The sequence below is a fragment of the Ammospiza nelsoni genome, unplaced genomic scaffold (genome assembly GCF_027579445.1).
Source record: "Ammospiza nelsoni isolate bAmmNel1 unplaced genomic scaffold, bAmmNel1.pri scaffold_55, whole genome shotgun sequence".
NCBI classification, from domain to species: domain Eukaryota; kingdom Metazoa; phylum Chordata; class Aves; order Passeriformes; family Passerellidae; genus Ammospiza; species Ammospiza nelsoni.
In genome coordinates, this window is record NW_026683193.1 from 1,981,639 (window position 1) to 1,995,940 (window position 14,302).

At 54.6% G+C, this 14,302-nt stretch overlaps 1 protein-coding gene across 2 annotated transcripts; it reads right to left on the reverse strand.

Moving 5' to 3' along the window:
• Positions 1 to 7,187: 7,187 nt before the first annotated feature.
• LOC132087247 (zinc finger protein 774-like) lies at positions 7,188 to 9,745 on the reverse strand. 2 transcript variants are annotated; one of them, XM_059493247.1, is made up of 3 exons: positions 9,382 to 9,745; positions 8,879 to 8,960; positions 7,188 to 8,692 (listed from the first exon to the last, which is right to left on the reverse strand). In XM_059493247.1, exons 2-3 carry the CDS (start codon positions 8,931 to 8,933, stop codon positions 7,770 to 7,772), a joined length of 978 nt encoding a protein of 325 aa, XP_059349230.1. In that variant the 5' UTR covers positions 8,934 to 8,960; positions 9,382 to 9,745; the 3' UTR covers positions 7,188 to 7,769. The 2 variants fall into 2 exon arrangements, with proteins under 2 accessions (XP_059349230.1, XP_059349229.1); XM_059493246.1 differs by having other exon boundaries at positions 9,378 to 9,745.
• Between the last annotated feature and the right edge of the window lie 4,557 nt (positions 9,746 to 14,302).

Sequence of the window (14,302 nt, forward strand, 5' to 3'; positions counted from 1 at the left end):
TGAGGGACCAAACGGACAATTGGCAAATATCCGTCCATTTGTGTTGGATTATTCAGAACCTTTGTTAGGGAGAGATTTAATGGCCCAGTGGGGTGTCACAATTGATATTCCAGACTCTCCACAGCATATTTGTACAGCAGTCACTGAACAACAGCGCCCCACCCAAAAACTGAAGTGGAAAACGGATAAACCAGTTCAGGTAAAACAGTGGCCGCTCAGTAAACAAAAAATAAAGGTGCTTGAAGAACTAGTGGAAGAGCAACTACAAAAGGGCCACATTGTGGAGACCATGTCCCCATGGAACTCCCCAGTGTTTGTCATCCAAAAAGCTGACAAAAAGAGATGGCGATTCCTCTGCGACCTCCGAAAAATTAATAATGTAATTGAAGATATGGGTTCTCCCCAACCTGGTATGCCATCCCCAACAATGCTTCCCCAAGATTGGAAATTAGCTGTTATTGATATTAAGGATTGTTTTTTCCAAATCCCCTTGCACCCTGATGATGCACCACGTTTTGCATTCTCAGTTCCTTCTATTAATATGGAATCCCCTATGAAAAGGTACCATTGGACTGTTCTTCCTCAGGGATTAAAGGTATCTCCAGCTAGTTGCCAGTGGTACGTGTCTTCCCTGCTTTCCCCAGTACGTGCAGCCGCAGAGAAGGCCATTATCTATCATTATATGGATGATATCCTTGTGTGTGCCCCCAATGATGATTTACTCACTCATGCGCTTGACCTAATGATCGATGCATTGATTGTTGCAGGGTTCGAGCTCCAGGAAAAGAAAATTCAAAAGATGCCACCTTGGAAGTATTTGGGCTTAGAAATTGGAAATAAGACCATTGTTCCTCAAAAACTAGAAATCAATCCAAGGATCAAGACCCTTGCGGATGTCCACAAGTTGTGTGGGTCTTTGAATTGGGTAAGACCATGGCTCGGTCTGACTAATGAAGACCTTGCCCCTCTTTTCAATTTATTGAAAGGGGGAGAGGACCCAGGTGCTCCTAGGTCTGTTACCCCAGAGGCACGGAAAGCTCTAGAAAAGGTTCAGATTGCAATGTCCACAAGACAGGCCAACCTGCCATTCAAATTTATCATCCTAGGTAAGTTGCCACACCTCCATGGAATTATTTTCCAGTGGGAGGAAAAACAAACACCTAAAGCAAAGAACACACCAAAAAAGGACCGGGACCAGAGGGACCCTCTCTTGATCATAGAATGGGTTTTCCTCAGTCACAAAAGGTCCAAGAGACTGACAAAGCCTCAGGAGCTGGTAGCAGAACTGATCCGAAAAGCAAGGACCCGGATCAGGGAGTTAGCAGGATGTGATTTTAAGTGCATTCACATTCCAGTTGAGTTAAAATCAGGTCAAAATACTATGAAAATACTGGAACAATTGTTTCAAGAAAATGAAGTGTTGCAGTTTGCTCTGGATTCCTACTCAGGACAAATTTCGGTAGCGCGGCCCGCTCACAAATTGTTCGAACAAGATGTTCAATTTACCTTAAAACTGAGAAGTGCTCTAAGTAGGAGACCTTTAAAAAGGGCTCTAACTGTCTTCACAGATGCATCCGGGAGGTCCCACAAGTCCGTTATGACTTGGAAGGATCCTTAAACCCAGCAGTGGGAGACAGACATTGCTGAGGTGGAAGGTTCACCTCAGGTTGCTGAATTGGCTGCGGTTGTTAGGGCCTTTAAAAGGTTCTCAGAACCATTTAATCTGATTACAGACTCTGCATACGTGGCAGGAGTAGTATCCAGGGCAGATCAAGCAATACTGCAAGATGTGTCTAACATCGCACTTTTCGAATTGCTCTCAAAACTGGTAAAGTTAGTCACTCACCGAGAGCAACCATTTTATGTGATGCATGTCAGGTCACACACTGACTTGCCAGGGTTTATCGCTGAAGGCAACAGAAGGGCAGATGCTCTTGCTGCTCCTGCAGTGATGGCCACTCTCCCAAATGTTTTTGAACAGGCAAAAATCAGCCACCAGCTTTTCCACCAAAATGCACCTGGCCTGGTTCGTCAGTTTAACATCACTCGAGAACAGGCCAAAGCGATTGTGGCCACATGCCCAAATTGCCAACAACATGCACTCCCTACAGTGAGTACGGGAGCAAACCCAAGGGGACTGAACAGTTGTGAACTGTGGCAAACAGATGTAACACACATACAGTCTTTTGGACGGCAGAAATATGTTCATGTTAGTGTAGATACCTTTTCTGGAGTGGTCTATGCTTCTGCCCACACAGGAGAACCATCTATTGATGCTATTAAGCACCTCTTACACGCTTTTTCTTTCATGGGCATCCCCAAGGAGCTGAAAACTGATAATAGGCCTGCTTACAAATCCAAGGAATTTGGGAGCTTCCTGCAGCAATGGGGAGTAGAGCACAAAACTGGCATCCCCTACTCCCCTACAGGTCAAGCCATTGTAGAAAGAACTCACCGTGATATTAAAAGGGTCCTGGACCAGCAACAACAGGTTCTGAAGGTGGAACCTCCCCACATCCGGTTATCCAGGGCGCTATTCACAATAAATTTTCTGAATTGTTCTTTTGACAGCCTGAACCCACCCATCCTACGCCACTTTGGGGGGAGCAATCATAGGTTAATGAAAGAAAAACCTCCGGTTTTAGTAAAGGACCCTGAGACTTGGAAAATGGTGGGACCTTACAAATTGGTTACTTGGGGACGTGGATATGCCTGTGTGTCCACCCCCTCTGGTTTAAGGTGGGTTCCTTCCAAATGGGTAAAGCCCTATGTTCCCAAGGTCTCAGAGAAATCTACAGAAGCACCCCAGGTTGCTCATGCTGCCTGGAGAAGAAAACGCCGCACGCGTTCTCTGGAGGAATTTCCACTTAAACCTCCTATCTGGAATAGTTTGTAATAAATGTTTGTTTCAAGTTTTTGTGCCAGTTTAGATCCCACTGTTCGTGTGTAGCCTCGAGATGCCATGAGACCAAGCCTGCTTCTCGTCCTACTCGTGATCATCCCACCTGTGACCTCCTGCATAGTTCCTCAGCCCAAACCACATATGGACTACCTTGACAAAGGTTCTTGGACATCAACAGAGAAACTGACAACTGGCTGAATGGACTGTTCAAAGGCTGGGGACTCTCGGGCTGGTTGGGATCTATTCTGAAAACTGTGTTTTTAGTGCTATTTATTTTAGTTATTGTAGTTGTTAGCATTGTTTTTGGACTAATCAAACGCATGGTCCTCAAGTTAATTTCAAGCTCATCTCCCCCTCCTGAAGTCTACCATTTAGAAGCCCTCAGTGCTCCAATGGATGACCTGGAAGCCTCAGTGGAAAACACTGACCCTCCTGTAGAGGAAGAACTGATTTACCAGCCATGGTTTGGCAATCATTCTGCACCACAAACACAGTCCTCTGCTTTTTAAACAAAACTAGGGGGAGATGTTGTGGTGTGCTGTATTGTCCCATTTTGGCCTTCCAGGTCACTTTCCCAGGTGTGCCTATACTCTCTCCCTTCCCCCTTACCCCCATGCTGAGTGAGTCCTGTCACTCAGACTTAACATTCCAGCAAGGCGTCGTGTGGTTGGTCAAGTTCAAAGGATACCACTCAGGCCTGGGGGTCATTGGCCTGTCTGGGTGTCATCTTCCCCTGAGACCCTGCCCCTCTCACCTGGTTGGTGGCTCACCTGTACCTCCCCTCCCCCTGTCCCTGAGCTTAAAAAGGTGATCAGACCATGCGGTCGGCATTCTGTTGGAGCAGGTCCTCACGTTCAGACCTCTGTAACCATGGAATAAACCTCTGGACATTAAACCTTCCAGCAGAATCCTCTCCTTTTTCTCTTCACCATTGCCTGAAGCTATTCCTCTTGAGGTAACGGGGTTCCAACAAGCCTGGACTTGTTCAGTGCCCAGCTGCAACCACCAGCAAGCTAAGGTATCTCTGGGGTGATACACCGCAGTTGCTGCCTTTGGCCCAGCAGCGAGGGTCAGACTGGCCCAGGTACAATCTAACTGGTAATATTGGGAGCTTTTTTTTCCAATACGCGATAGCTGTGATTAATATATCTCCTGATTTGTTTTTTGTGAGCATTCGTAGGTAAACCCAACCTCCGTCCCTTCGTCACCTGTAAGCAGCAGAGATATTAGTTTCCCGAAAGCTCTGTTGGTGTGGATTCAGTGCTTGTGTTTTGGGGTACGGGCAGTTATGTTGCTTAGGCTCTGTGAAAGAAGTGCGAAAGAGTTACTTCTGGCTTACTGCCAGTGGTTTTTAAGAGACACGCAGCCAGGGTTTCACTGTCCAAGTTCTGGGAAAGAAGCTGAGAAAGAGTTAACTTTGGCTCACTAGCTGTGTTCTGTGGGATGGACTGAGATGTGCTGTGTGTACTGAACTGTGTATTAGAATGGGGACCTTAGGGCATCGGCCTGGCCGCGGCCGTGCAGCTCACCAGGGATCCCCAGAAGCAGCACCTGGGTGAGAGGGGTGGCCCCAAATGTCCCCAGGGCAGGGAGGGTGAGGGGGGACACGCAGGGCGGGGAGGGGTGGATGTGGCGGATCTGTCGCGGGGCGCTGAGTCCCGGCTGGATGATAACAGGGGCGCGACAGAGCCCCCGTTGGAGCTCCGCAGAATCCCAGCTGCCAGTGGAGGTTCGGCGCGGAAACAAAAAGGCAGCAGCACGGGCCCTGGGGTGGAACTGGGGGAACTTTATTCGATGGTAAAACTCCCTGAGTCTGTAGCAGGCTCCATGGTATTGGCCAGGGCCCCATGGAGGGCTGAGGCTTAGCGATAGGAATTGCCGAGTCATGATGAAAGAGCAAAATAAGCTCATGTCTTCCGCCTCTCGGACCTCAGCTTATCTCTGCAACCCCATAGGTCACTTTCCCCCAATCCCTACTATTGGACAAGTTTGGATCCCTTTAATCCCTATAAAAAGGGGCTGTTTTAGCCCATTTGGCAGAAGAAGAGCGTCGCTGGAACCCTTCACAGACCCTCCAATAAAACCATCGCTGTGGAACGCCAGGACATTTCTTCTCCTCTCTCGTCTGCTTCCCCCAATAGTCTGCCAGGCACCTTAGCAAGCAAGGAGCTGGAATTCCAAGAGAGCTGATAATCACTAAAGAGCTGATATCCACTCAGCTTGCTTAAGGTAGCCATGGCTTCAAGCAGCGTGGGTATTTGGGCTCTCTGTCCCCAGCAGGGACTGAGCTATCCGGCCCGTGCTGCCTTGCTCGGGGGCAAAACCTGCCCTGCGGGCTGAGGGGCAATGCGAGTCCAGGATCCCAGGACCCTGAACAGAGGGCAGACAACAACTTATAAATGGGGGGGTCTCGGGGAGGATAAAATCTCTAGCTAATCGGGGGAACTGGGGGTGGAAACAAGGCAGGGAATACAATGTGTAAACCAATGAAGGACTTCAAGGGAGGAGAACAGCTTGAGTAAACCAATGGGGTTTCGAAGGATACAAAACTGACAGGGAAGTTTCTAAAGGGGAGGGCAGGTTCGGGCAGGGATTGACATTTAATGGAAGGAGGAGTAAGGAAGGGGCAAAGGTAGGGGCAGGAGGGGTTAACAGATGGGAAGGGGGGGAGGTTTGAAACTTGGCAGGGAGTAGCTGGGTAACAAACAGAACTAAACTGAATAACGGGGAGGACAATACAGAGGGGTTGCAAAACCACAAATTACACAGAGAACCTGCCAAATAAAGAAAGCACACTACAACAGGTGGACATCCTGGGGGTGTCCTCAACTCCTTAAGGGACACACCAGGATTGTCCCCAGCAGGGGATTTTGGGATCCTTGATGGATTTTTGAGATCCCTGATGAATTTTGGGAGGTTTTGGGATCTGTGATGAATTTTTGGGGTCGCAGTACCGGTCAGCATGTGGAACCTGTCACGATGGACTTGGGGCCAGGGCTCTCTAATGGGGTTTTTGAGATCCCTGGTGAAGTTTTGGGATCCCTGATGAATTTTCGGGGTCACTGACTGATGTTTGGGGTTGCAGTCCTGGCCACCATGAGGGCCCTGGTGCAGCAGGGGCCACTGGAGGGGCCACCTTTGGGGACAGCCTGTGGATCCTGTGGCTCAGTGTCACCAGCAACAGTTCTGTGGCCAAGAGCCTGGGGGGACTTCCAGGGGGATGCGTGGGACATCATGGGTGAGGAATTTTGGGGCGTTCTGGGCTGGTTTGAAGTGAGACCCATAGCACGGGGAATGGACCCAAAATGGAGGGGGAAGGACTCAAAATCAAAGGGTGTCATGGGATGTTGTGGGGTGTCACAGGTGCTGTGGTATGACTCTGCCTGTGTCAGGGTGGGCGCAGACACTCAGTGCCAGGAGCAGCCATGGGAACATCCTGAGGGACACGGGGACACCCCGCAGGACACAAAGAAACCCTGCAGGACACGACCCCAAGACCTCGGGGACTGCAGCCCCACCAGGGGTGGGGACAGGGACACAGGGGGAGGGACAGGGACACACAGAAGGGGACAGGGACACACGGGACAGGACGAGGACACACAGAGGGGTGACAGGGACACACAGGACAGGACGGGGACACAAAGAGGGGTGACAGGGACACATGGCACAGGACGGGGACACACAGAGGGGTGACAGGGAGCCATGGTGGGGGATAGGGACATACAGAGGGGAGGGGACACGATGCAACCATGACAAACATCAGGGGACAATGTTGCCACATCTGTGTGGATGCTGCCACCAGGACGCCTCTGGTGACACCCAGTGCAGGGCAACCCGACCTGCCAGGTGACACTGACCTTTTCCCCTGTCCCCACGGGCAGTTGAGGTCCCCTGAGTGCAGTGGCCCTGGGACACCCTGGTGGCTGTCACTTGCTTCCGTGACACTTGTCACCAGGTGAACAATGTCCCCACCCTGCCCTGATGGGTGGTGACATTCAGCTGGGACACCGCAGTGGTGACAGTGGGGATGTGGTGGCAGGAACTGCATCAGGCAGCGCTTTGCCATGGCCCAGATGAAGGTGCTGGTGGCACTGTGGTGGCAGAATTGACGCTGTCCCAGTTCATGTCCCCATGCATGTTTGCCATGTTCCCATCCCTGTCTGTGTTCCGCCATGTCCCACATGGTCCTGTCTATGTCCATGTCCCCCCATGGCCCTACACATGCCATTGTCCCCCACATGTTCCCATGCACCCCTTAGTTCAACGCCTTTATTTCTACCCCAGTTTCAGGGCTTTGAAAGGAATGAACAGAAGCCTTTTCGTTTTAAGGCAAAAAAAACCCAAAACGATTTATATATTCCTGCTGGCAGAACATCCATGTGCTTGGTGGGTGGGAAGAACCTTTTTTGGAGGGGCTGCCACCCAACTGTTTTGAAAATTGGAAAATTGAGGGTTTTGCCCCAGTCCCTCCAAATTGGGCTGTGGAAGATATCTGTGGGCCAGAGAGAATTAAAACGATGGATTAATGTTGGAGAAGACCTCCAAGGCTATCCAGTGTTGTTAAGGCCACCAGAAGAGGCAAAAAGTTATTTTTTTCTGGGGTCAGGAGTGGACAAATCAGCTCTACAAAATGGATTTTGGATGTTGGTCCATGGATGTTTGCAGGTACCCACAGGGAGCCAGGAGAATGTGGAGCCCTCCAGCCAGGTGTCTTCCCAACAGTGATCACTGGCACCACGGATCACTGGGGATCACTGAGGATCACTGTGGATCACTGGGGATCATCCAGGGTGGATCTTCCATAGGGGATGGAGGTGGAGCAGCACAGGAAGCTCTTCCTGCACTCAGGGCACTCACAGGGCTGCCCTTAGTGGTGCCTCCGTTGATGGTGGGTCACGGCTGAGCTATATCGGAATCTCTTCCCACACTCGGGACACTCATAGGGCGTCTCCCCGGTGTGGATGCGCCGGTGGCTGGTGAGGTGGGTGTTGCGCTGGAAGCCCTTCCCGCAGTCAGGGCAGCGGAAGGGCCTCTCGTCTGTGTGAGTGCGCAGGTGCAGCAGGAGATGGGAGCTGGTCTTAAATGCCTTCGAGCATTGATCACACTTGTACGGCCTCGCCCCAGGCCTCTCTCCGGTGTGGATGCGGCGGTGCCTGATGAGGGTGGAATTGTCATTGAAGCCCTTCCTGCAGTCAGGGCAGCGGAAGGGCCTCTCATCTGAGTGAATCGGCTGGTGCTGGAGGAGATGAGAACTGCTCTGAAACCTCTTCCTGCATTTATCACACTCGTAGGGTCTCTCTCCAGTGTGGATCCGCTGGTGGTAGTTCAGGTTGCAGCGCTTGCTGAAGTTCTTCCCACACTCTCCACACTTGAAGGGCTTCTCCCCGGTGTGGCTCCTCCGGTGGACAGTCAGGTGGGAGCTCGTCCTGAAATTCTTCCCACACTCGGGACACTCGTATGGCCGCACCTCTGTGTGGATTCTCCAGTGGCGGACCAGGTAGGATCTCTTGCTGAAGCTCTTCCCACATTCCGAGCACTGGTGGGGCTTCTCCCCATCCTGAAGCTCTTCATCGACCCCCAGCTCCGAGCTCCGGCCGCCTTCCCAACCCTGGGTGGGACTTTCCTCCTCAGATCCCCGTGATCTGCGTTTGCAGCCCCTCCTCGTGTGGGTTCTCCATGACTTTTCCTCTCCATTGAATTCCTGTACTGTGGAGCTGCTCAAAACAGCCTCTTCCACAAGGTTCTGCTGTGGGGATTTGTCCTCCCTGGTCTCCATCCTCAGCTCCTGGTCTGGGGGAGGAAGGACAAGGAGAGGATGGGATTTGCCTCCGTGCCACAGGGAAGGGCAAGGAGATCCCCCCAGTGCATCCCCAGCAGGACAGCTTTGGCCACAGGGTTGTCCTGCAGCCGGGGGCCGTGCTGGGCTGGGAGATGGAGCAGGACAGAGGGGGAAAGGGGCACTGACTTCCTCCTCACCTGCCTGGGGCTCCCGGGACATCTTCCTCTTCCTCACAGCCTCCTCCACCTGCATCGGGCCAAGTTTTGGGAATGGGAAATCCTGGTTTGGGGGAAAACAAGGGCTGAGCGCGTTGGGTTTCATGGTTCCGCTGCCCAAGTGTAGCTGGAGAAGTCAGCGCCCCTTTCAGCCTCAGGAGGCCCGGAGCCCGCTCATCCCCAGCCTCCCACACCCCTCCCGGCAGCCGGTTTGTCCCCCGGCTCCGGGATCGCCCCTCTGCGCTCTCCCCGCTCCGGGGCTCCCGAGCTGCCCCCGGCTCTCCCGGGCATGCCCCAGCCCGAGATCGCCCCCGTGCCCGCCGGTACCAGGCGAACGTGAGACCGCCCATGCTCTCTCCACGGGAAATTTACGGTTCGGGTTTGGGGTCCTGCAAGAGTCAAACATCCCCTGCCCCACGAAAAAACCCTCCCGGAGACCCCCCCACGTTGGATCTGGTGCGAGCTCCCCCATCCCGCTCACCTACGGCTGCTGGAGGGGGCGATGCAGCAGGAGCCGGGGGAGCTTCGGCCTCAGCGGCGGGGGAAGGCGGCGGGGAAACCAACGTGGTTCTGCCGCTCGTCTTCCTCCCGCTCCTCCTCTTCCTCCTCCTCCTCTGTCCCTCCTCTTCCTCCCGCTCCTCCTCCGCTCCCAGCTCGGCCCGGGCAGTGCCGACCCCCAAGAGCAGCCGCGCTCTGCCCTGGGCGCGCGTTCCGAAACAACACCGCCCCGCGCGGCACTGGGAGAGATCCTGGGAGCACCGGGAGCGATCCTGAGATCAGCGGGAAGGAACTGGGAGCGCTTTCCCTGCCAGTGCCGCTCTCACTGGGAGCACTGGGAGGGAACTGGGAGCAAACAGCGCCCGGAGGCGGCTGCAGCCGGCGCTGGGCGGGGCCAAACCGCAGGGTGTGGTTATGCAAATACGGGAGCGACCGCGCGCTGGGATTGGTGGGCGGGAGCAGCGCGGGGTTTGCTCGGTTGTGTGAGGGCCGGGGGAGCCGGAGCAATGGCGGCGGCGACCGGTGAGAGGGGACGGAGAGCGGGAATGGGGGCAGGGAGCGGGAAGGGGACCAAGAATGGAGATAGAGACCGAGAATGGGACCGGGGAAGGGACAGAGACTGGGAATGGAGACCGGGAATGGCACCGGGAATGCGGGCAGAATGGCACTGGGAATGGGACCAGAAATGGCACCGGGAATGGGGACAGGAGCCGAGAATGGGGGCCGGGAATGGGACCGGGGAAGGGAAATAGGGACCAGGAATGAGACCAGAGATTGGGACAGGGTCCGCAAATGGAGACAAGGACCAAGGAGGAGAATATGGGAACGGGACGGGGAACATGGAAACAGCAACCGCAGAGAGATTATGGGCTGGGGATTGGTGCTCCAAAGTGTCCCAGTGAATCCCAGCAGGGGCTGTGAGCTCTGCAGCTGGGCCTCCCCTGCGCTGCTGCGGCCCAGGGCCCAAAGGCGGGAGCTGCAGCCTCGCTCCTGTCTCAAGAACAGGAGCCTCCTCCAGGCCCATGGCCCCAGTGTGAGGGAGGGCTCTGAGGCACAGCGGCTGCTGGCAGGAGGGGTTGCTCCGGCCACCTGGGGGCCTCTGAGAAATGCCCAAAGCCTTGTGCTCTCTGCAGCTGGCCAAGGACAGCAGCAGGGCTGAACGGTTCGTGTGGCACAGCCAGCCTGAGCTGTGCAGCCCTCAGGAATGGGACCGAGACAGGACCGGGATTGGGAACAGGGCCAGGAATGGGGACAGGGACTGGGAATAGAACCAGGAATGAGACTGGAAATAGGAGACAGGGACAGGGATATTGGGACTGCAACCAGAAATGGGAACAGGGACAGGAATGGGGACAGGGACTGGGAATGGGATTGAGAAAATGGGAGAGGGACCTGGAATGGGACTGGGGACGAGAATATTGGAATGGGACAGGGAATATGGAAACAGGAACCAGACAGAGAATATGGGACAGGGATTAGGAAGATGGTATTGGGATTGGGAACAGGAATAGAGGAGTGAGAGTGGGAATGGGAATATGGGAGTGAGACAGGGAATACAGAAATGGAAATGCAGGACCAGTAGTAGGATCGGGAATACAGGAACAGGAAAGGGATTATGGGATTTGGAATATGGGAACGGCAATGCAGGGTTGACCCAGGACCTTTGTGGGGGTCTGGTTCGGCAGCTCTGGACCCCAGGCCTCGCTATCTCACAAGGACCAAAGTCAAGGACGGAGGCGCTCTTCTCCTCGGGACCAGAAATCCCACCTTAATTGTGGAATCACTCCAGGGAGGTCCAGGAGGGGAAAAGAGATCAAGTGTCTGATCGCGGGTGATTTCAAGCCCAGGGAAAGGGGGCGGAGGAGAGAGGCCACGGCCAATGGGATACAACTGATGGGAGGCGCGAGGGGAGGAGTAACCCAGGGCAAGAGCAGCACCGGGGCTTTGGGGGAGACGGCTGTGTGCGGGACAAACCATGTGATACAACATCAACTATTGCCTGCAAAATAACAAGACCAGCCAGTGCAGAACAATAACTAAAGAAACAACTTAGTGCAATACAACCAGACAGTACAGGACAGGGACAGGGAATGAGACTGGGGATGGGATTCAGACTGGGATGGAAGCAGAATGGGCCCAAGAGTAGGGTGACATGGGAATGGGCCAGAGGAAAGGAGGGTGACAGCAGGGAGAGGGGGATCCTGCACAGGGAACTTCGGGAACCAGGATGGGGGAGATGGGAACAGTCCCAGGGCAGGGGGGCCTTGATCAGCTGCCCCAGAACCGCATCAGGGCCTCCCAGCACAGCTGGAGCCACTCAGCCTGGGGTGCCCAAAGCCCTGAGCAACCCCCAAATCCCTTGGACCCAGCATCCCCCACATCTCCTGGAAGATCCCCCCATGTTCCCATCAATGTCTCCGTTCAATGTCTTTATTTTTTTACTCCAGTTTTGACTGTTTTGAAGGGACAAAGAGAAATTAAAAGAAAACCCAGGCCATGGGGACCCAGGAGGATGTGGAGCCCGCAGGCAGGTGCCTTCCCAACATGGATCACTGGGCTCTGCCCACCGGGGGTCAGTGGGGACCATCCAGCGTGGATCCTCCCATGGGGCTTGGAGCTGGAGCAGCACAGGAAGCTCTTCCCACACTCAGGGCACTCTCAGGGCTTCTCTTAGTGGTGGCTCTGTTTGTGTTGGGTCGAGCTACAGCTGTGCCTGAAGGTCTTCCCACACTCGGGACACTGGTGTGCTGTGCTTGAGGAGATCCAAACTGCTCCGAGCCTTTTTCCCACACTCGGAACACTCGTGGGGCTGTTCCCCAGTGTGGACCTTCTGGTGGGAGGTCAGAGTGGATCGAACACTGAAGCTCTTCCCACATTCCCCCCTCACTCCCAGGGTGCCAGGAAGACAAACCCCTACATGGAGCCCCTGTCCCCCAGCAGCACCTTGTGGGCAGGGTCTGGTGGCAGCTCTGGGGGGGTCTGGGGGGTCATGACTGCCTAAAACCCCCTCCCAGCCCCCTCAAACCACCTCACAGATCTCTGCTCACTCCCCAAACCACTCCATGCAACAGAAATGGCCCCAAGATCATCAAAACTCTTTTCCACCCCTCCAAAGACCCACTCAAATTCTTTCCAAGCTGCACAGCCCTTCCAGAACTCCCAAAACTGCCCCACAGGCCCCTCAAAAGCCCCCTACACCCTCCCAGCACCAGAAATGCCCCCAAGAGCCACCAAAAGCCCCTTCCAATCCCCTCTGGATCTCCTAAACCCCTTCCCTGCCCCCCATGGTACTGACCAGGGGAGGTCTATGGACAGCAACAGCCACAGCTGGGAGCAGCTCAGGCACTTCATCACCGTTTGAGGCACTTCCATCCCTTTGGGCTCTTCCCAGAGGCCTGCAGATGTTGGAGAGGGGACTGCAGGGAGGGATGAGGGATGCCAAGGGTGGGGTTTTGGGCACAGGAGGAGGGGCTGTGTGAGCCACTTGCTGGGGTGTCCATCTGGAGGCCCCCCTGGTGGTCCCGGGGCCCCAGGCTGCAGAGCTGTCACCACCTCCTACTTGGGGTGGTGGCTCTGGGGGGATCTCTGCTCCTTGGGGCTCTTCCTGCAGCCAGAGAACTTCGAGGGACCCTCCTCTGGGCTGGGTCCTCCAGGCGTTCCATGAGCTTTGCTCCATGAGCTCCTACTGGAAGTGACTGGGCTCTCCTGGGATCATACGGAGATCATACTGGGAATGACTGGGAATGACTCCGAGCATGCTGAAGGCAACTGGGATATACTGGGAGTGTCTGTAACCCTATTGGGAGTGACAGAGACCACACTGGGAACAACAGGGACCATGCTGGAGACAACAGGGACCATGCTGGAGGCAACTGGGAGCAAGTGGGAGTGACTGGGTCTACACTGAGGGCAACTGGGCATGACTGGGACCCTGGTGGAAGAGACTGGGATCATACAGGGAGTGACTGGGACTATACTGGAGGCCACTGGTATCACCCTGGGAGCAACAGGGAGCAGTTGGAGCCATGCTGAGGGCAACAGGGATCATACTGGGAGTGACTGGGCTCTGGGAAGCACAGGATGGTGAGGTGCAGGAGGACAACTCCCATCCCAGCCCCACAAATAACCTCTATTGCTGCGGATCCCCCCAGCCCCTGGCTCCCCCAGCTCAGCCCTGCTCTGACTGTTCTGGACTTGCAGCAGCTCCGGGTCAGTGGGGGATGTGCTGGGTGCACTCACCAGGCTGGCTCTGGGACTCCCAATATTCTGGCTCAAATCTGGCCCTGCTCAAAGGGGGTCCCAGCCAGGTGCATGCAAAGGTGGGTGAGGAGGCTGGAGCACTGCCTGAAGCTCTTCCCACATGCCAAGCACTTGTAGAGCTTCTCCCTGCCATGAAGGTGCTCAGGAACCACCAGCTCCAAGCTGCATCTGGATCTCCGGCTGCTTTCCCAGCACAGGGTGGGTCTTTCTTCCTCACGGCTTCCTGGGCTGGGTTTGCAGCCCCTCTTCATGTGGGATCTCCGGGGCTTTTTGTCCCCATTGAATTCCTGCACTATCAAGCCTCTCAGAACAGCCTCTTCCATGAGGTTCTGCTGTAGGGATTTGTCCTCCCTGGTCTCAGCTCCTTTTATGGGGGAGGAAGGACAAGGAGAGAAAATAACAAGAAAAAGGAAGGAAGTGGCGGAAGGAAGTGGCGGAAGGAAGTGGCGGAAGGAAGTGGCGGAAGGAAGTGGCGGAAGGAAGTGGCGGAAGGAAGTGGCGGAAGGAAGTGGCGGAAGGAAGGAAGGAAGGAAGGAAGGAAGGAAGGAAGGAAGGAAGGAAGGAAGGAAGGAAGGAAGGAAGGAAGGAAGGAAGGAAGGAAGGAAGGAAGGAAGGAAGGAAGGAAGGAAGGAAGGAAGGAAGGAAGGA